Source organism: Notechis scutatus, chromosome 5 (assembly GCF_049901735.1).
Source record: "Notechis scutatus isolate UNSWTSFEM ecotype Mainland chromosome 5, rNotScu1.2, whole genome shotgun sequence".
Classification (NCBI taxonomy): domain Eukaryota; kingdom Metazoa; phylum Chordata; class Lepidosauria; order Squamata; family Elapidae; genus Notechis; species Notechis scutatus.
This window is the reverse complement of record NC_142013.1, coordinates 23,413,797-23,437,541: the sequence shown is the minus strand read 5'-3', so window position 1 is coordinate 23,437,541 and position 23,745 is coordinate 23,413,797. Positions and strand designations below refer to the sequence as shown.

Below are 23,745 nucleotides of genomic sequence, written 5' to 3'. Positions count from 1 at the left end.
GTCACTCCACACAAGCAAAGTACCAGCAAAGGAGGGGAAAAAACTCCAGAGATGTTCCTGAGACAGGAAGTCTAGTCCTGCCAAGAATGTAATAAGGGTTAAGGGTCCACCACGTGGGTCGTCGTGGAACAAGTCCTCGATTGCATCTTTTGATGAAACCTCACGAAGCACTTTTCAAAGACTTAATAGCAGGTTAACACGAGACAGTTTCTGTAAGCAACACCAGAATGTTTCCTTCCTCCCTTCCTTGCAGGATTAGGCCAGTAATTTCTTCTAACAACCGGTTCTCCGAACTGCTTAGAATGTTAACAACCGGCTCTAGCGAATAGGTGAGAGCCTGTAGAATCCCTGGTTCAAAGTTACAATGGCACTGAAAAAAGTGACTTATGACCATTTTTACAGTTATGACCGTTGCAGCATTTCCATGATAGTGTGATCAAAATTCAGGTGCTTGGCAACTGTCTCATACTTACGACCGTTGCTGTGTCCTGGGTTACATATGTGATCACCTTTTGTGACCTTCTGACAAGCAAAGTCAATGGGGAAGCTGGATTCACTTAACAACCAGGTTACTAACTTAGCGACTGCAGTGATTCACTTAACAATTGTAGCAAAAAAGGCCATAAAATGGGCTCTCTTATCACTTAACAACAGAAATTTTGGGCTCAATTGTGGTCGTAAGTCGAGGACTACCTGTAAAAAGAAATGAAATTGCCTCCGGCATATTAGAAGGCAAAGCAGCATTATTTCTTCTTTAAAAAGGCTTCTCGGCTATGTATGGGTAGCCTTAGAAAATAAAATGCTCGAATGTCCATCTATCCAGCCTGAAAAAAGACAAGGGAAACTGCAATGGTAGAGATCATCTGGGAGAGGAATGAAGTAGAGCAAAGAACCCATCTTAATATCTTGTTTTCAGTTAAATGAGTGTTGGCCGTGATGAATGAGTAAACCTTATTCATTGCAGCCATTTTGTGGGAATGTCCACAGCAGGTTTTCAAAATTTCCCAGGTGCTCACTGGCTCAAAAAATGTTACCTAGCTGTGTTTTAAATTACATAGGGACCTTCCGTAATTACAAAAGCTCCTTAGGAAAGAAATTAATTTTCAATGTGTGAGGGACATGAGCCACAAGCCACTGGGAATGGGGCGGAGGTGGCAATGAGACTAACAAACACATCCCATATTTTTCCTCTGCATGCAGAGAGGAGTGAACAACTGTCTGAAAAAAACCTGACTAGCATGGCAGAAGAGAAATTGCCTAGGCATGCAGTTTCACTTACCTGTAAAGAAAAGGGGGAGGGGCAGGAAAGAGAGAGATGTGGAGGAAAAATGTATCTGTTCCTGAAAGAATCTGTACTTTCATTTTTTCAAATATTACAGTGGTGCAGAAGACCACTGAGGTTGCAAATAAATGAGTTTTTATGTTGCACACTGCTGTCAGTAATAAAATTATATCACAGAGTTTCACATTTCAAGGAATTAACTGGCTTTGTTTCTACTAACATAGCAGGCTACTTTAATTTTATTTTTTTTAAAGTTATATATAAAAGTCACAGTATGCAGCCTGAGTCCTAACAGGCCTAAAATATCATTATTGCGGAACTGAATGCTGGTGGCCACATCAAAGCTTCTGTGGCTATTTTCTCCTCCTCACAATAATGTGAAGTGCTCACAGATGTTTTCTAGAGCTGATGTCAGTGTTCAAAGAGAGTGTCATGGGACTCAATGACTTTCCATGGGCTTTTGATGAACTGCAGGTGCCAAAAAAACACTTATGGTGAATTTATCTAGAAAGGGAAGATGAGAAAACATTCTGAAAGCCTGGAAATTCTGTCCAATGACATTTTCTGAAATGTATATTTACATTAGACTAACAGTTGGCTAAAAGTAGTATGAAGTGTTTTATAGGATGTTGATGATTTGGGAACCAAGATGTATGAAAATAGGATTTTGTTGTAGGTCAATACTTTGAAAGGTATGGTTGTTTTGAACAACTTGAGACAAATGTTAGATATGCTGCCCTAGCTAGGTACTGTTCAATGAGTGCATAACATATAATCTGGTTCTTAATAAAAACAAAATTCAGGTATTGCTAGACCTGTAGGAGGCTGGGAAGAAGTACACTCTAGTTTTACTTTTAGTATTTGCAATGCACCAACTCTACTCACAACTTTTTTGCATTGTTTTTAGTTGCATATAGTCTTTCTGTGATGAGGAGTTTTGGATGCTACTTATAGAGAACTCTGGGTTTATCCAATGAAGGAAGAGTAGAAATGCCTGGAATTACAAGGGCAAAGCTGGTGTGCGCATCTTCATTTCTCTCTCTACTTATTCAGGCAAGAAGGTCCGAATACTAATTTTGCTTCTGTCATTTGAAGACCAATGCAAAATAGTATTCTGTTCTTGTCTGAAACATCCAACTTTTGTCAACAGTGCATGTCTTCAAGGCAGTGTTGACTCGTAACAACTGAGATTTTTGGAAGTCATTTGCCATTTTCCTCTTCCTGCTAGAGAGGGAGGGAGGGAGCGGGAGGAAGGGAGGGAGAGTCAGAGACAGGACACAGAGAGACTGGCCCACCCTTGATGCCGAAAGATGCAAGTAGTCTCCAGTTTTCTAGCCTGCTGCTTTAACCACTACCACAAACGGGATCTCTTTTTTACTAGAAATGACTTTTAATAAAAAAAATAATTAGTTTATGATATCAAATGGCCCAGAGATATGTGAGAGAGAGATTCAGAATACCTAACAACTTGACAAACAATACGTTAAAATGTTAAACCTCTAGCCTGTGTTTTCTATGCTCTAATAGGCACTTATTAATGTGTAATGGTATGTGGCAATGATCTTGGGAGATGGAGGAAGAGCCACAGCCAGGGCAATGGTTGGGTAAGGAGCAGCTTAGCCTGAGGTAGGAATGTCTTTGTGGCAAACATTCCAGGTGGCATCTTCCCTAGCTTTTTGAACATTAAAAGTGGCAGGGGAGAAATGTACTTCCAGACTTGCAAGAATTTGTTAACGTAAAGTAAAATTAGTTCAGTTGGGCCTGCTTATTGTCTAAACTACCTTGCAAGTTTAACAATATGCTCTGGCAATAGTGGAAGACAAACAACCTTATAATTAGTTCTGTTGCTTTTGTTATACTTTGGATTCAGTTAGAACTGTTTGAGCGTTTTGCAATATCTTCTATTGTTAATGTTATGGCGATACGGATAGAAAGAAATAATAAAGCAGAACATCCAATTTTTAAGAAAAATAATGAAATATGCTTTGTATTTAAAACACCAGGAAACCAAGAAACTTCAAAGGTATTCAATAATGAGGTCAGTGAGTCTATTTCAAAATGACTTCCTTGGGGACTCCACAGCTAAATTGTTTCAGATTTAATTAAAGAAAATTCACTGAAACTTTGTCCAAGTCTTCCAAATCCCTGCAGCCTTACATTATTTGAACTGAATGCCTTTAAATTGTCTTTCCAAATGTCCTTGTAATTTAAGTTTTGTGAATCTTGCCCTTGTGGATAATCTTGAGCTTCTCCATTCATCTAGCGCTAACAGAACAACTCAAAATGCATACCATTTTTCTGCTTCATATGGAGAATCTACAAAATACAACGCACATAGAATGATTCTGAATCTTTTTATGTAGTGGTGAAGTTATGAGGAAGGATATTATTTAGGGCATGCGCATGATAATTGCCTTAGAAATGCTTTAAATTATACCCCACATGGATGTTAGAAGATAAGACCACTCAAGCATAGACAGACACATTTTTGCTGGAAGCAGGTTAGAAGCTCCAAATATCAGGCAGTCAGAACAATGATTTCCTGGACATTTTACAGTGAGCAGATGGGGAAAATGATAAAGCATTTGTATTTTAACAGTGTTTTTCTATGTGTTTGGCACGGGGTTCTAGTCTCCTCTTTCACCATCCTTTCCAAATCATTCTCCATTTCTTTTCCAATAGTTAGGCTAATATGGATTACTTATCCAATCATTAATTATAATGAATTATTTAAAAAAATAAAACAATATTAAGTATCTGTAGGTACAATATCCTCCTCCTTCTTCTCCCCCCATATTATGAGGGAGGTCTAGATATGATACCTATATTAATAGCCAAATGTCTCTCACACTTGGTTTCTAAAACTTCACTGATAGCACCTCAAACATTTCTTCTGTCCAGATTATATTATATTATGTTATGTTATGTTATTATATTATATTATATTATATTATATTATATTATATTATATTATATTATATTATATTATATTATATTATATTATATTATATTATATTATATTATATTATATTATATTATATTATATTATATTATATTATATTTTATATATATTATATTATATTATATTATATTATATATTATATTATATTATATTATTATATTATTATATATTATATTATATTATATTATATTATATTATATTATATTATATTATATTATATTATATTATATTATATATATATATTATATTATATTATATTATATTATATTATATTATATATTATATTATTATATTATATTATATTATATTTATATTATATATATTATATTATATTATATTATTATTATAATATAATTTCATTCTTTCATAATTGAACTTCAACGCTGTCCATCTCACCATGGTGACTCTAGGCAGCTTACAGTCATATAACTTGTGTGTCCAATCACACTTGCCCAATAAAGAATTCTGTTCTGTTCTGTTCTGTTCTATTCTATTCATTAAAATACAATATAAAATGTATTATAAACTATGTGATAAAATAATAAGTAAAAACTTTACCTTTAAAATTCAATTAAAATTCAATTAATCAAGATGGGAGGAAGGGACCAAGTGTGCATGGGGAAGAGGTGGGGTCTGCCTAATCCATTAACCGTCTCCAAGATGCCATGTCCCTGTTGGGAGTGCATTTAGAATAATCCAAGACAGACATTAAATAGGGATTTTGTGGAAATGCTTTATTATTTTTTTCAGTCATGAAAGATTGGATGAATGTTCTTTTAGTACGCAGAAGTTTCTTAAAAATATTCAAGAATCCAGTGATATTGTGATATTTGGAAACACAGGCAGGGCTGAATGTATCATACAATGAACAACAGAGGGAATTAGGTATGTTTAATCTAACAAAGATAAGGTCTAAGGATGATATGATAGCAGTCTTCTAGTACAGTGGTCCCCAACCTTTTTTGTACCAGGGACCAGTTTCACGCAGAAACACTTTTTCAAGGACCGGGGTGGGGGGTGGGGAATCCGAGTTTGGTGGTTTGCTTGCAGACGTTTCATTACCTGACTAGGTAACATCTGATGTTGTTACCTAGTCGGGTAATAAAACGTCTGCCAGCAAACCACCAAGTTCAGGAGCGCCATTGCCTCCTCATTGCAACCCTGAGCGACAGATATTCTCTTCTATTAGGACATTTAAACGGAGGGTTTCAGCTGCAGATTCAGCAACTGCGCCAGGCTGAGGAGCGCCTTCAAAACTGAGCGCTGGGCGGTGGTGGCCCACGGCTGTCTCCGCGCTCAGGACAAGTCCCTGCAGGACGGCTGAGAAGCCCCGCCTCTCGGCCCTGCCTCCCTCAGCCTCATCCCTCAGGTGTCTCCCTCCCTCCCTCAGCCTCATCCCTCAGGTGTCTGCCTCGTTCCTCTCTCAGTCGCTCTTTTGCTCCTCCACCAGCCCAGGAAGAAACTGCTTCAAAGAAGTCGGCAGGGTGGCTTTTCCTGTCGGCGCAGCTCCTCTGAAGCGCCCGCTCACCCCCACCCCGCCGCCCACGGTTCAATCCAGTGCTCCGTTCTGCCTGCCTGCCTTCGTTTCTGGTGGTTTCGGGCGCAGCCTCCGAAGCGCCTGTTCACCCCCCCCGCCGCCCGTGGTTCAATCCAGCGCTCCGTTCTGCCTGCCTGCCTTCGTTTCTGGTGGTTTGGTGCAGCTCCTCCAAAGCGCCTGTTCACCCCCCCCTGCTGCCCGCGGTTCAATCCAGCGCTCCGTTCTGCCTGCCTGCCTTCGTTTCTGGTGGTTTCGGAGCAGCTTCGGCTGAGAATAATAACTATTCGCCTCTTTTTCTCAGCCGAAGCTGCTCCTAAACAACCAGAAACGAAGGCAGGCAGGCAGAACGGAGCACTGGATTGAACTGCGGGCGGCGGGGTGGGGTGAACGAGCGCTCGGAGGAGCTGCGCTGACAGGAAAAGCCACCCTGCTGGCTTCTTTGAAGCAGTTTCTTCCTGGGCTGGTGGAGGAGCGAGAGAGCGACTGAGAGAGGAACGAGGCGGGAGGAAACCGAAGCCACTGAGCCAGAGAGTAGGACAGGCTTTGGTTGCTTCCTCCCTCCCCTTCTTTCATTTGTGTCCTTGATCCTGATCCCAGCAGCATTCACCGAAGGCAAAGAAAGCTGCCATTTTTATTTTATTTTTATTTTTATTTTCTTTGCGGCCCGGTACAAAATGATCCACGGACCGGTGCCGGTCCATGGCCCGGTGGTGGGGACCCCTGTTCTAGTATTAGAGGGTCTGTCACAGAGAAGAGGGGATTCAGCTATTATTATCCGAAGCACCTGAGGGCAGGATAAGAAATAACAAGTGGAAGATCTTTAAAGAGAGATCCAACTAGGACTAAGGAGAAATTCCTGACAATGAAAACGATTAATCAGTGGAACGACATATTTGGAAGTTGTTGGTTCTCCATCACTGGAGCTTTTCAAGAAGAGGCTGGACAGCCATTTGTCAATAATAGTATAGGATCTCCTGCTCCTCCAAAGTCCCTTTCAACCCTATTATACTAGTTTCTACTTGGCTCACCAGGACCAATAGCATAGTCCTTCAGCAGTTTTGCGGAGATTAAAATTCCATGAAAGCTGTCAAACAATTGCAGAAAAAGTGCCTCCATTGAAAGTACCTTAATCATAAAAACAAAAGGAAAGTATAACAATTTTCCTATATAGTAGTTGGCTTAGAAACAGCTTCTTAATATTTTCTTCATCTGTCCTCTCTATTCTTCTGATCCCAGAGCACAATTTCCACTAACCTCTCTTAAGCATACAGAAAATACTTTAGTAAAGGAGACGCCACAGACGCCATAATATTTTGATTTCCATTCTAATATACATACTGTTCGATGGATATTGACTCACTCCAGCCCATAGGTAGCCCATTAGCAGCATGGTCCATAGTTTGCCGATTGAGAAATGAGTATAACAAAATGTAATATGCTTTTAGTTGATTAAATAAGCTTGATAAACTGAAAACCACCTGTTTCTCAAGCGTCTGTAGAATGTCACCTATCAGACCCAGACTTCTATTGCTAGTGAATTTGTGTGTAGTAATAAATTTGTATTTGTAATACTTTGCATGTCCAAATCAATATATCAGTTTTGAACTGCAATGTTTTCCTTGAAATAGAAAATTGTCTAATCCAAGTTGAGGGGTTTTTTTTTTGGCCTTAAAAAGAAATGTTAGGATTATTTTTAAAGTGTGCATTCCAGCAACATTTTCTAAACAGTTCTACAAAAAATTAGCATCTGCTTTAAAATACTGGCATGTATTGTCCTGCTATTATGCAATACAGCTGTCTCTCCTCTTTTACTGTCATAATTTTAAAAAAAACAGCAGCAATTTTAAGAATTTCATCTCTGGCATTTTGAAATATAACCACACTCCACTTAAATAATAAACTTCTTCTGTAATTATATATTTAGTGAAAGGGATCTTTGCCCAAAGTTGGGTATAGAATATATTCAGATTGGTTCATTTCTTTTGGCTCTCTGAGAGTTTCCCCAAAAGCACCCCAGGTCATACTGGGAAGCATCGTTAAAACTTCAAAATGGCTTTCAAGATCATTTGGGAAATCAGCTGCACTAAATCCAACCTGTCATTTAGAACTATTGTAACAAAGGTTCATGCTTTTAACAGGACGGTGGTAGTATGAATGAAAAACAATATCATAGAAAGTCTAGGGAGATGACCAAGATGATTAGATGTCGTTTTCAGAAGAGGGAATGATTTAGATTTCTTACTAGTTAAATTTAAGTACCTTAGTGCGCAAGTGATCTGAAACAGTGGATATGCTTCCTGGCAGACATATGCTACTAATATTGTCGCCATTTACATTTTATGTATATATTTGCATATAAACCACTTAGCTTACTTAACGTGCATGCTAGTAAGATAATGCTTAAAATTCTGTAATCTAGAGTTCAACAGTACATGGAACTAAAATTGCCAAATATAAAATTGGAATTCAGAAAACGCTGGGTACCTGTAGACATTGCTAGTATTCAATGGATAATTGAAAGAGCTTTTAAAAATATACCTATTTCTTCTTTACATATTATAAACAGTGGTGACTGGATATTCCACATCAAACATGAATAACGTGTAAAAACCAGGATATAGCAAATCACAGGAAAAGGGTGTATAGTTATAATGGAATTTATAATGAAATTTGACCACAACTTAAATGGTTCATAACCGGGAAAGGGATACATCAAGGTTATAAATTGTCATCTGATTCATTTATATGCAGAATATATGATAAATGTGGAAATAGAAGAAACAGAAATTGGAATTAAAATTGTTTGAAGAAACATAAATAAACTTAGATACGTTGATAACATATGTAGAGGTTGAAAGCAAGAAAGACTTAAGGAATCTCTTGTTGAACATAAAATAATAGAATGCAAAAACTGTATTTATGTTATTGAACATTGACAAGGATCCTTCATGATATTCTGAATTAAATTAAGTAGTTTCACAATTAGAATAAAGAACTTGATGATGTAAACCATTTAGAGAGGAGTGCAAAGCACCGTGAAGCGGTATATAAGTCTAAGTACTATTGCTATTAATTGTACCAATTTTCATTATAAGGGGAAGGAAGAGAAACAATTTGGAAATGCCTTTCCATGCTGTTTTTGTTTACAAATTGTTTTGTGGAAACATTTAAACATTAAACATTTAAACCTCCAATTATCTCACTAATTGAAGAATAATTTTAGCTCATTAAAATGTTTTTATTGAGAACTCTAACTAGTCAGCCAAATCAATACTGTAGTTTTAAATACACATGCATGTATTCATCTGACCTTTTCATTTATTGTTCACAGTTACCAACCACTTGTCTCCACCTGTGGCATTTTAATTATGTAGACTGATATAGAAAAGAATACTGCAGTTAAATGCAGGGATTGCTGACAGAGGACTAAAGGAAAAGCAGAACACAGGCTTGTACATGAGCCAACAATTCAGGATTTATTCTTCTTATACTACCCATAGAAAATAGGATGCCTTCTACTTGATGATGTAGTATGTTAAAAAAATAGATATGGCTAGAAATGTTTGCCCATTATGCATCACATGATAGCATTTCCTGGCAAATTAAATAAGTTTCATATTTTAAACTTTTAACAAGGCCTTCATTTATAGGGAAAAATACCTTGTTTGTTCCATCCAGGGATAATCTGATACAATTTGCTTTGTCTGCTCATATAATAAACTTGCTTACTGATGCTTGATGGCCTGAGATTTAATATTTATAGAGTTTGTGTTCATGCAGGGCAACCTAACAAATAAATAACACTTTTTGCTTTCTTCTACATCATTTCCCCTAACCAATCAGAATAAACGTATAATTTTAATATAAGAAGCTTTGTAAGGAATGCTGCAAGTAGCTTTTGAAATGATCACACAATGGAAAAAGGTGCAGCTGCTTTAACCATTTAAAAACAGGTACACACCTCTTGTTCAGCATTGTACAGATTTGCATTGGTCTAGATGTTATTCCAGAAAGCCGTACTTTAATCATTTGCCACCTACAAATTTAAAACCATTTTTTTAAAAAAAAGTATTCCCAGATTACAAATACCTGGTGAATGGAGCTTGGTGGTTGCTACTACCAGTCTCTTGGGAGATGAGATGGTAGGCCTGCTGCTTTCCTGATCTTTCTGTCCTTCCTTTTTTGGCCCTGTAAGAAAAAGATATATGTATATGACTGAAAATGAAACATACAAGAATAACAGAATAGGAAGGATCCTTGGAGGACTTTTAGTCCAGATAGGAAACCCTATACTATGTCAGACAAATGGTTGTCCAATCTCTTCTTAAACACTTCCAATGTTGGAGTACCCAAAATTTCTGAAAGCAAGTTGCTCCCCTGAATAAGTGTTCTGTCAGGAAATTCCTCCTTAGTTCTAGGTTGGTTCTCTCCTTGATTAATTTCCATCCATTGCTTCTTGTCCTGCCTTCGGATGCTTTAGAGCAGGGTGTCCAACCTTGGCAACTTTAAGACTTGTGGACTTCAACTCCCAGAATTCCTCAGCCAGCAAAGCTGGCTGAGGAAATCTGGGAGTTGAAGTCCACAAGTCTTAAAGTTGCCAAGGTTGGACACCCCTGCTTTAGAGAGTGGGTTGATCATGGCAGCCCCCTAGATTTTGGAACACTGCTAATATGTCACCCCAGTCCTTCTTTTAATTAGACTAGACATACCCAGTTCCTGCAACTGTTCTTCATAAGTTTTAGCCTCCAGTCCCCTAATTATCTTTGTTGCTCCTCTCTGTACTCTTTCTAGAGTCTCAACATCTTTTTTATGTCATGGCAATCAAAACTGGATGCAGTATTCCAAGTGTGGAAAAGTGGTATAAAATTTCATGTGAATAACTTCACAGTTAGAGGTAGACACTCTAGGAATTTGACTTCACATCCCATAGGTAAGTACATTAAATGGGTGAAGAATATTCTGTCTTCAGAAATACCATGCTGCACATTTCTAGGCACTCATAATACTTCATAATGCGGTAAAGTTAAATAATAACACAAATCATAATGTATAATATTCATATTCAATCCACATATGTATGGAAAACCTATACACACATTTCAATTACAAAGATACATATACATATCCTAGCACTTCCCCATAACCAGGGGTGGGATTCTACCGGTTCGCACCTATTTGCTAGAACCAGTTGTTAACATTCTAAGCAGTTCAGAGAACCAGTTGTTAGAAGAAATTACTGGCCTAATCCTATAAGGAAGGAAGGAAGGAAACATTCTGGTGTTGCTTACAGAAACTGCCTCTCTGTTAACCCTTATTACATTCTTGGCAGGACTAGACTTCCTGTCTCTGGAACTTCTCTGGAGGTTTTTCCCCCCCTCCTTTGCTGATACTTTGCTTGTGTGGAGTGACCAATCAAAGTTACAGTGGCACTGAAAAAAAGTGAGTTATAACCATTTTTCATACTTACGATTATTGCAGCTTCCCCACAGCCACGAAAGGCCAGGCGAGGAGATGCGTGCCTCGATGTGAGTGATGTTGAGTTGGCTGCGCCCAGCCAGTCACATTACCACCAAGCCATGCCCACCAACTAAGCCCCGCCCAAAGAACTGGTTGTTAAAAAAATTGAATCCCACCCCTGCCCATAGCTCACTTCCTCAGTTGCACCATCAGTTGATTGAGATTTCCCCTGGACAGAATAAAGTTTAGCTTTCTTTCTTATTGCTGAGTCACTGAATAAAGCTTATTTCAAGAGCCTCTTTGATCATTAGGAGAAAGAAAGAGTATTGGAACAGGATTGGGAAATGAGTCAAAATACACAGAAGACTTTAGGTAGGTTGGTTTGTGAACAAAGTAATTGGGATCACACAGGCCAGATTTCCCTTATGTGTTTGAAATCAATTTGTTACTCAAAAAAACCACAAGTCTATTTTTTTTTACTATTTTAGAATTGAGAATGGAAGAAAAGTTGTTTGATAACATTTACTGCCCTATAAAGCACTGCTGGTATTATAAATTATTAAACCACAATTTGAACGAAACACAGATGCTTTTAAAGAAACAGAGTAAGATTTCTGTTTAGAATCTCACTGGTGTACTAAATAAGAAGCTAGACTGGCACCAGAAGAGACTCAGCTCTAGTCCATTCTCAGCCATGACTAAATAGCAACGTGAAGCAATATGCTGACTCTGTAAACCACTTAGAGAGGGCTATAAAGCACTGTGAAGTGGTATATAAATCTGAGTGCACCCAGATTTATATACCACTTCACAGTGCTTTATAGCCCTCTCTAAATGGTTTACAGAGTCAGCATATTGCCCCCAACAATCTGGGTCCTCATTTTACCCACCTCGGAAGGATGGAAGGCTGAGTCAACCTTGAGCCTGATGAGATTTGAACTGCCAAATTGCAGGCAGCCGGCAGTCAGCAGAAGTAGCCTGCAGTACTGCACTCTAACCACTGCGCCACTGTGGCTCATGACTAAAGATGACTTTGGGTCAGTCCTTTCTCGTTTAATACAACCCACCGCAGAGTTGTTTTGTGTGAAAACAAGGAACAGGAGATATACGGCTTACTATTGTAAGTTGAAGACTACCTGTATACTAAAACTTTTATTTCTAATACTTTGCAGTTCGGGCACCAAGAACATGACTAAAAACTAAGAATATTTTTGTTCTATTTTGCTGTATTAGGAGGATTAAACCCTTTATTAACATTTCTTCATAAAGTCTGGAAAATTATTTAAAGACGTAAAGGGGAACTTCTAGTATGCATGTCAAAAATAGAGCTTTGGATAAGTGGAATAAAAAAGGATCCACCAGGTTAAATTCTTAAAGTCCATTAGAGTCAGTAAGATTTTAATAAACTAACTGTGAAGAACTGCAGAGTAAGGAAGTACAAAGAGATTGTTCCGTCTGGAATGCATAGAAAACCTACAGAATTATTTATAATCCATTTGAATGTAAAAGAAAATGCTCAGCCAAGTGGCACATTGTTAACTGACTAAATTGGTTGAAAGTGCACTTAAAGTAGCTTGTAGGTTAGCTGCTTTACTGTATATTGCTCTGTGGAATTAAAAAAAAGTGAGAAACACAGTACCAGCAAATTTCTAAACTGCATTAATTTGGAACTAAAAAAACATCACATGCATGGATTCCCATGCAATCTTTTTGCTTTCCAGTCTTTTTAAATTTTATGATGTATTTGAGAAAATTTATTTTTCTGTGCTTTATACTTTGAAACTATCAGTTTCCCCAAATTTCATTTATTTTCTTTCAGAAAAAAACCTGAAAATCCACCAATCCACCCTAATAGGGCCAAACCTGTGGGATCAGAGCCAGATGCCTCAGGTTCTAGTTCTCCTTCACTCCTGGCTATTTATTCCATGACCTTGGGTGAATCATTATCCCAAGCTCAATCCTACTCACAGGATGACTACTATGAGGGGAAAATGAGAATACAATGAGAAATAAGATGAGGAAGGAATATTGTGTGGTGTTGATGCCTTGAGTTATTGGAAGGAAGGAAGGAAGGAAGGAAGGAAGGAAGGAAGGAAGGAAGGAAGGAAGGAAGGAAGGAAGGAAGGAAGGAAAGAAGAAGGAAAGAAGTAAGGAATCTTGACTCTAATTCCCAGGATTCAACAGTGTTGTTGGGAAATCTACAGAGTATAATAACAACGGAACTAGAATCACAACTGTGCCTGTGCTAAACCCTACAAGAAATGTGCAGTGCTTTCTTTCTTTCTTTCTTTCTTTCTTTCTTTCTTTCTTTCTTTCTTTCTTTCTTTCTTTATTTATTTATTTATTTTCCACAATAATAGTCCTTACAGCACTCCCTGAATGGCTTACAAAGTTAGTGTACTGGTGCCCCAGAATTTTATCAACCCTGGTAGGATAGAAGGCTGAATCAGCCTTGGGCCCTTTAGCACAAATTAGAAAGTTTTGAAAACCATATTTAACCAGGCTATTTCTCCCAGCTAATTTATCTTTTTTTTTTTTACACAATCAAAATCACTCTAAAGCAGTTTCTCCTGTATCTAGTTGAAAATATCAACTAGATATATGAGAAACTGCTATATATATGAGAAGTTGAAAATATCATGTAGCTAGTTGAAAATATCTATGTGAAGTATTATCTGTGAAGAGCATAAAAGTATATATCAAAGGGATTAGTCCCTATAATAGACCTTTTATTTTAGTTCTAAAATGCTATTAATGTATGAATGCAATGCATTAATGAACACCAGGATCTAGATAGCTCCTAAACCTAATGTACTACCGTGTTTCTCATATAATAAGGCCGGGTCTTATTTTTTTTTGAGCCCTGAAAAAATGGCTAGGTTGTCTTTTCGGGGGTGACTTAATTCCCCCCCCCTTGCATCTTCGGGCGGGCGGGTGGCGACAGCTTGGATGTTGACCTCGGTGTTGGTGGGGCACTTCGTATCGGGGTCAACGCAGGCAGCACCATATCCGGGTGTGCAACAAAAGCACTTCCTAAGGGCAAGCCCCCCCACCATTCCCCCCCCATTTCGCATGTTTTAATATAGGCCTTAATTTGGGGGGAGGGGCTTAATTTAATTTCATGCCTATAAAACATGCTGGGACTTCCTATTGGGGGAGGCCCTATTGTTGGAGAAACAGGGTATATGCAGGTATCTTTAGTATCTAAATTCCCTACAGAAGGTTGTCCATATTTTGTTTACTTCATTCATCCCGCTGATAACCGATTCCAAGACATAGAATCAATCATGTAAACAATGGTGGGAACAAGCTAGCAGACAAGGGAACCAATAGCCATATAAAGCAAAAGAGAATAATCTTGTCCTCTCCTTCTCTTGAGGAAAAACAATGCTTGTCTTAAAAATCCAGACTTCAAAGAAGGAAGGGTCAGGGAAAAAACAGGAAAAATGCGATGGAGGAGAAGCTGAAAGAAGTTTAGAGCAGGGGTGTCCAACCTTGGCAACTTTAAGACTTGTGGACTTCAACTCCCAGAATTCCTCAGCCAGCTTTGCTTTGCTGGCTGAGGAATTCTTGGAGTTGAAGTCCACAAGTCTTAAAGTTGCCAAGGTTGGACACCCCTAGTTTAGAGTTTACCAGCTCCTCCTGACAAGCCAAATAAACAAGCCAAAATCTTTGACAATCCAATAAGAAGTCTATGTTTGGAGCAACCTATCCACCGGAAACGTTTTTAAATGTTAACAATTAACAATGTGGAATTTCCAAACTGAATACCAAACCACTTGAGGTGGAGGGACGGTGTGGTATTCTGCAAAGAGGTGGTCATTTTATCTCTTCCTTCTAGTCTGACAACCACAAGTAACCACAAGTAATAATGAATAAATGAAGCACTGTAGCATGCCTTATTGGAAACAAAATGAGAAAAGGAAGACATGGGAAATATTATTTGGGTTAAAAAAAATAATTCAGTTCTGTTCTCACTAGAAAATGAACCAGAAATGGAGGGGGGGGGGGGCACAAGATAGTGGAAATGGGAATAAATAAGTAAATACAGACACAAGATGATGGTTAGCTTGGAAATCAGTTCTTATCCTTTCCCTTTTGTTTTTTTGACCTTCATGAGTTTCCCCCATTCTGTAAAAATGATAGGGTTTTATTCCTTTTCTTGCCAAAAAATAATGTTCTTTTTTATTCTTGGGAACTATATGTAAATTTTAAAACACATTTTTCAATCACTGCATAGAAACATGAACTCCTCATCTAAACAGAACTAGACTGTATGCAATAAAACGAACCCTTTTCCTGCTGATAATCCATGTTCCCGCCCGCACCACTACTTACCATTATTAAAATTAAACAAAAAACAAAAATTGATTATTTTAAGGAGGAAAACCTGAAGGAAAAGTATCGTCCCTTCTGATTCTCTCACTACACCATAGTCCTGTTCAGGATAGGCAAGTCACAAAACAGAAGCATTATTTTTCATTTTTTAATTTTGAATGGCAATAATAATAAAACAAAAGTTGACTCCTTCTCCCCTAGGTCAAACTCAAATCGTGTGTGTGCGTGTAGATAAAGACACTTTGAAACTGTGTTATGCAGACATAACTATTTCAGATTGGATGTAGGAAAAGACATTTAGTAACAGTAGAGTACAATTAGGTAACAAAAAGTGCTATGCCATGAATTAAAACAACTGCTTTTATAATTCTACTACACCATTGCTATGCCAATCAAAGTGGCCAAATTTTGACTCCAGTTCAATGTGTCAGATTTAAACTTTAACAGATTTTATGGCCCTGGATCTGAAAACCTGGAGGAATTGTTGTAACTTCGAGAGGGCCTCCTGAAGGAAAATCCACCTTTTCAACTGAGGCAGTACTACTTCTGAAAGATGAAGATCCTTCATGTCTCCAAAGCTGTTGGAAAGTCTTTGAAGAGAAGATTCCCAAGAGCAATTTTAATGTCCTTTTAGAGTTAGGATATGTTCCTCATATGTTCCTCATACATTTCATGTATTCACAACTATGTATACATTTATACTTATTATCTTGTAAACAATTGGCAAATCAAATAAATAAATAAAAATAAAAATGTACCTTTTAGCTTTTTATAGTTCTACAAGTTATTATTAACGAGACAATGATGTGTATGCTCTGCCACCTATTTGCGTACATATTTTAACTGATGGTACTCTTAATTCACATCGACAGCTCCAGTGAACTCCAAGCCTCTCATGCTCCACCTCCAAAACTTACTGCTAAAGGCCCTCCTGCCTGCCATCATTGGGAAAGGAACCATCAGAGAAAGCTTTTCATCTGCTAATTGATTGGCAAGCCAAGCTCTTTTTTAAAGCTTGTGCTTTCTTTAAAATTATTGGTTGTATGAACCAAACGTCTCTCATCGCATTATCTCCAGTGGCTCTGCATATTTCATTTCAATAGAATTAAAGGACAAATTCCAAATCATCTGGTGCTTCTATTCTAACCCCCCCTAATCTATTTCTTTGACATGCTAGTGATGCCCCAAATTTGCACAGAAGGATGATTTAATGCAGTGAATCCAATTAAAGCTGCTCATTTCAGAGGACGGAAGAAAACCAATCAGCTCATGTCATCAAAACAATTTGCATAGCAATTATTTTCCAATACTGTGTCATACCATGTAAGGTGCTTCTTTTCTGTGGCTTTGGTTTTGGATGGCTCAAATTTGTGGTGTGATGTAAAACAATGAGATTTGTGTGGGGTTAATTAAAGATGCCTCATTTGGATGACAAGCATATTCTATAAAATATCATTGTTTGCCTCACTTTTTTAAAATAAGAATGCACAGGTACATTTTTAAAAACTTATTAGTATACTTGATGTTCCTTTAAGGAATGACACCTTATTTATTTCTTATCACAATGATTTAACTTACTCAAATGTTCATAAATTTGTTCTGTTCCAACTGAAGGTGGTTAATGGATTAGGAAGAAGATCCCATTCCCACGCCATTGTATTGTACTGTCTATCTAATCTATATTGATTCTAGTATTTAATTCTTTCTACTTTTGTTTTTAGGATGTTGTAAGCTGCATAAAGTCAGTTGACAATGAGATGGGTGGCTTATAAATTTAATCAAAAATAATAAATAAATAAATATAGACAAAGTTCCTTTCTTGAAGAAGTTGGAGGTAAAACATACACCCATCCATTAACTGACCCGAATATCTTCCATACACTATTTTGAATGTATGGGAACAGATAATTTTTCAAAAAACAGATCCAAGTTTTGAAAATTATTTGCTATACCTCATTGAAACATAGATTGTAGTTTCCTAGGTTCATCTATCAGAATTTGTATAAAAATCAAAATGTGTTAATATGATCAAGATTTATTCATAAGACCAAGGATCAGCAACCGAATCTGTAGGCAGTGAACTGTTGATCTTAACTTTTTGTCTATTGTCCATTTTGACAATAAGATGTGCAAAAATATCATGGATGTTGGAGTACTACTATTCAGAATTCAAGTTCTTTAAGAGAAGATAATGTTTGTGGCTCACTGTGGAAACCTTGGTGATCTCTAAGCTTGATTGTTTGCTTACCAGTGTTTCATTACCAGATTATATAACATCTTCAGACCAGTTAGTCTGGTAACAAAATGTTGGCAAACAAACAACCAACTTCAAAGAACACTAAGAACTCAATGTTCTTCAATGTTTTTCTCTTTTTGATTCCCTATTCGTTTCCTCTCCCTCTTGCCTTCCCCGTCACTGCCCGTGTTCAGTCATTATTCCATTCTTTTAAGGTAGTATCTTCCCTTGTTTTTTTTTAAAGGAAAAAAAAAAAGAATTTGTCTTCCATGATCTATTTTTGATAAAGGCAACTGACTTTAAAAAGCACAGCATGGACTTCAAGATGCTTACAGTGGCCTGCCTCATTATCTTCTTCAACATCTAAGTACTGATGTTAGGTAAATTAATTAGTAGTACTTGGGATCCACCTTTCCCTTCCTTTTCTCTCCTATTAGTAAGAAGATAGGAGTCCAAAAATGTGCACCTCAACCTCTTGAAAGAGAAAATTATCATCATCAGTAATCAGGAATTTATCTGACATTTTGCATTTGGCAGAGTTAGTCTACTAACAGATGTAGTTAAAATCTGTCATCACAACAGTTTAAAAGTCTTCCTAGATGCATACAATGTATCCTAGGTATATAGGAAAATAATAACATTATAATTATAATGAAAGGAAACATAATGTTATGTATATGTCTTTCAATAAGAGCCATCTGTAGTAGGAAAAATAGGGTTGTGCCAGTCTTTCTAAAACAGTGCTTCATAATGCACACATGCAATGCAGTGACTCATATACATAGATATACATACATGTAAAATGGTTGTACAGTATATACATATACAGTATATGCTGAGATAATCAAAAACAGCTCTGAAGCAGCCACATGATCCTGGAAAAAGACACACTTGCTGTAACATTCTGAAGAAGTACTTCAAAGGTTGTGTTTGATAACAAAAGTTGTGCAAGCAAAGTACTTCTTCAGAACATTACAGTAAGTGTGGCTGTTTCAGGCTCATGTGGCTGCTTCAGAGCTGCTTTTGATTATCCTTCATGGAAAGGATCTGCAGACACAAGGTATGTTGTACCGAGTTATCCATTACAAAGTTTGCATTTGTTATCTGCATTCCATGAAACATTACGCAGTGTAACAAGCTTAATAACCTCATAAATTGGGAGAAGATTAAAAGACAATGTTATTTGAAAATTCCAGTCTGGCTATCGACTATTGAAGCATTTTCTTATCCTATAATATACAAAAAGGAACAAACAATTAGATATGGTGAAATATTGAATGAAAAAGGTGAACTTAAATCTATACAAAAACTAGAGGAACAAGGTATAAAGATGAATTGGTTTTCATATGCGCAAATACATTCAAGGTATGATAAAGGCTCTAAAACAGAAGGTTTCTATGATAAACTGACTGACTTAGATAAGATTTTGACAGGTACTGATGAAAAGGTGATTAAAAAATTGTATGGATATTTATTAGAAATTAAACTAGAAGAAGAACAAGTTAAAGAAACTATGATTGCTTGGGGGAAGAATTTTGGATATGGGATTGATTTAGAGAAATGGCAAAAATATGATCATTTTGGAAAACATGAATGAATAAAAGTATAGTCAAATGATTAATAATGATATTAATGTATTTAATATATGGATTGAAAATACAAGATTATATACAATGTAATTATAATTGAAGACTATGAAATGGAAGCACAAAACAATTTGTAAACCAACCGGCACACTGTATGTACATATATGGAAGATGATTTGATGTTTTTATGTTTTGTTTGTTTATGTTTGTTTTAAAAACCAATAAATTTTTTTTAAAAAAATATAACCTCATAATTAGCAAGCTCTAGCATCTAAAAATTATATATTCTGCATCTGGTCTCTTCTGAGCTAATACAAGGATTGTATTTGCAATGCAATAGCTAACCACAATCTCAGTATTTCCAAATCCATAGAGAATGGATTCCTGGTGAAATGCCAAGTACATTGCTCTCCTCTCTCTCTCTCTCTCCCTCCCTCCCTCCCTCCCTCTCTCTCTCTCTCTTACAGTAAAGGACTACTAAAATCTCTTCCCATATGTAGTGGCAATGTGGAAGACCATTGTTATTTCAAGGAGCTTAGTGACATATTTTGATTACTCCCTCATATTAAGAAAAGTCTAGAGCTCATTCTAAGCTAGCCTGCTTGTTTTTCCATCTTGCTTGCTAAACAAAGGAGAAGGGGAAATCTTCATTTAACTTCAAAGCTTTTTCCACTGTGAAAGTCTCAGACATTTGATTCCAATTCCAGAATCATACACCAGCCAGTCAAGGTCAGGTCCTGTAGTCTCTTGACCATAGCAGGGCCAGAAGTCATAGTTCCAGGTTTTGATAACAACTATGGGGTGGTTGTTATGAGTTGGGTGCTTCTAAGTGGAACCTAGCATTACATGCTGTGGATTCTGGTTGCCCTTGGGGGCATCTCTGCTGTTATTATTCAGGAGCTTCCGGCAGCCTGTAAGAGATTTGAATATTATCTTGCTTGGTATGTATGCTTTAGATGGTTGCTTAAGCTAATAATATAGCTTAAAATATCTTTATTGACAGGTGTGCTAATTGTCTCTGAATCCAAAAGAATTGCCTGGAACCTGATCACTGTCCTGACACTTGGCAAAACACTATGATGCACTCACTGATACCCAATTGAACAGTTCAGCATTGCAAATCAAATAAACAAACTTCTTGCCTTCAGATTGGAACATTTGGCCTATGGATTTCAGCCTGGTTCTTGATAGAAATCAGAACAGCATGGATGCCAAAGACAGCATGGAAGCTGAAGCCACAAAATATTGGTTATCACTGCATTTGATTGTGAGACGTGGGAGGGCATCAAGGAAATGAATATCTGTACTGCTTGCTGACAGCAGAGACAGCTGGAGCTATCCCGCAACAAAGGCCTTCACAATCTACTCCTCATATATGGCACTGCAGAATAGTTTCTATAACTGAAGATACCGACAATTTATTGCTTACATTTAGATAAAAAATGTCCTAAATTTGCACTTTCTGAACCAATTAGAGAATGGAAGCCCAATTATCTTTTGGCAGTTGCACTTTTCTGAATTCAGCTGTACGCTTTTGGAATGAAAAATTTCCACATGGTGTGGAAATTTCATGCCCATCTCAGTCAGTGACTCTGGGCTGCTTATTTTTTTATTTTTTTTAAAGTATTACAATTAAAAATATTAAAAACATTTTAAAACAATAAAAATAGTAAAACCAATAAAAACACTAAACATATCCAAATTATATATACTGTACATATGAGCAATATACTTGGCCAGTTAGCAATAGAGGCAGAAAATGGAATCCATGGCACATTCAGAATTCTAGGCTTGGGAACATAGCTCAAGTTTTCAGGGCCTTACAAAAGGCTAACCAGGATTGGGGCCATTCTGGTTTCTGAAGAGAAGATATTCCATAGAGCAGGGGCCACTGCAGAATAAGCTTGTTTTCTGGTCCCTGCCAGCCCACATTCTTTGGCTGACAGCATCTGCAGCATGCCCATTCTACTTGGCCTGGTTGGAAAAAGGTGATCACTCAGGTACCTTGGTCACAAAGTATGTAGGGCTTTGAAGGTAACCACTAGCATTTTGAGTTGCACCTGGAAATATATAGTACCTGTAATCAGTGCAGCTCATGGAGCAGTGGTGTTATGTGTGCTGTATATCTGGCACCATTTACTAGCCATACGGCTACATTCTACACCAGTTGGAGTTTCTAAATGGTCTTCAAGGCAGCCCCATGTAAAGTGTATTACAGTTAGTCTAACTTTTATATAAAAACAATTCAGGCTGTATTTTTTAATAGAACCCACAAAGTTACATTCAGTATTAGTAGTTAATTATGCCATAATTTAAAAACGACCAACTGTGGCCATATCTGGAGTAGCAGAATTTTTGATTGCAAACCCATGCTCTTGACTGGACTACTGTAATGAGCTTTACACGGGTCTGCCTCTGAAAACCACCCAGAAACTGGAATGGATGCAGAAAGTGACAACCAGCTTGTTAGCATGCATTCACTGCTGTTGGCTTCTTACAACAATATTGTAGACCCTGCCCTGACTTCCAATGAATTTCACAGCATAACCTGAATCCATAAATATGATGGAATGCCTAATAAAAAGGAGGCAACAGGATACTGAAGGTAGGAAACAGGGACATTAAAAAAAAATGGTTTTTGAGTCTGTGGGAGGGGAAGGGAGGACAAGGGGGAAGTGTGAGAAAAAGCCTCAGAGAAACTTGACTTAATAACTCTAGGTGTAAGTTGTGTGAAATAATTACTTTGGCAGACTTTCAAGGTTATGTTACATTATCCTACTGGCAATAAAGATCATTTTAGAAATCCAGGTGATACTTGCTTTCCCTGTATGCCATCCTCACAGACTTGAACAATATGGGTAGCATTTAGCAACTATAATTGGGACTCACAACTTGGTCATTAAGTGAAGCAACTGCTAAGTGAAACCACAACTGTGCTTAACTGTGCATAAGATTTTGCTTCAACTTACCTTTGCTTCACAAATCAGCAAAAGGTATAGATGCAAGTATTGGTTACAAAGTTACTTTTTCATCACCCTTATGAAAACCATTATCTATCCTTTCATACAAGGACCACCCTCTTCAAGCAGAAGCAATCTTTCATTTCCATGCTTCCTCAGTATGGTGTTCCACTTTTTTCATATACAAATTTAGTGAAACTAATATTAAATGGATGAATATTGGTTTCTATTTTAAAGATGTGGGAAAGAAATACAGCTCAGACAAAGTTTCAGATATTCATTTGAAAAAAGTTATCCATTTGAAAAGCTCCAATTTAAAACTTCAGTGAAGTCATTTCCTTGCCAATGGTTACTTAGATCAAGTAGAAATAATCAAAGTATTCATGTATATCAGAGAAACTAACCTTTCTGTATGTTTACACTGAATATTTCCCTTGTGGGTTACAACTCATACTTCACAGGCTCAATAGCAGTAACTGTGAGAGGGATCTTGGAGTCTTGGAGACAACCAGCTAAATATGAGCCAGCAGTGTGCAGCAGCAGCCAAAAAAGCTAATGCAATCCTAAGTTGCATTAACAGAGGGATACAATCAGGATCAAATGAGGTACTAATACCACTCTATAAAGCATTAGTAAGACCACACCTAGAGTACCGCATCCAGTTTTGGTCAACACATTATAAAAAAGATGTTGAGACTCTAGAAAAAGTACAGAGAAGAGCAACCAGGATGATTAGGGGACTGGAGACTAAAAGAACGGTTACAGGAACTGGGCTTGGCTAGTCTAGTAAAGAGAAGGACCAGGGGAGACATGATAGCAGGCTTCCAATATTTGAGGGGCTGCCACAGAGAGAAGGGGGTCAAGCTATTTTCTAAAGCGCTTGTAGAGCAGACAAGGAATAATGGATGGAAACTGAACAAGGAGAGATTTAACCTGGAAATAAGGAGAAATTTTCTGACAGCGAGATCAACCAATGGAACACCTTGTCCTCGGAAGTTGTGGGAGCTCCATCAGTTGAGACTTTCAAGAAGAGATTGGACTGCCCTTTGTCAGAAATGGTGTAGGGTCTCCTGCTTGGGCGGGGGTTGGACTAGATGACCTATAAGGTCCCTTCCAACTCTGATTATCTGTTATCTGAAGATGACTTCAGGTTAAGATTGATGATTAAGACTTATAAGCATAATTAATCAGATGGCATCTTTAGGTCATATAAATCCCTTTCTGTACTTCAATTGGCTGATTCTTATTTGTGTGTATCTCTGTGTCTGTGTGTACATACCACTAACCCAGTTTTTTTTTTTTTTTTTGATAAAGTGGTTTTCCAGAAAATACTATTTCAAAGATTAAACATCAAACTTTTTTAAAAATAGCATTCTAATGTGTTCTC

At 37.4% G+C, this 23,745-nt stretch overlaps 1 protein-coding gene across 1 annotated transcript in view; it reads right to left on the bottom strand.

Annotated features, from left to right (window-relative positions):
- The window catches only part of MTUS2 (microtubule associated scaffold protein 2), a 331,241-nt gene that overhangs the window by 66,650 nt on the left and 240,846 nt on the right, over positions 1-23,745 (bottom strand). The window contains exon 6 of the mRNA XM_087966329.1: positions 9,871-9,969. Coding sequence (XP_087822455.1) covers positions 9,871-9,969 — 99 coding nt within the window. The remainder of the gene's footprint in view (positions 1-9,870; positions 9,970-23,745) is intronic.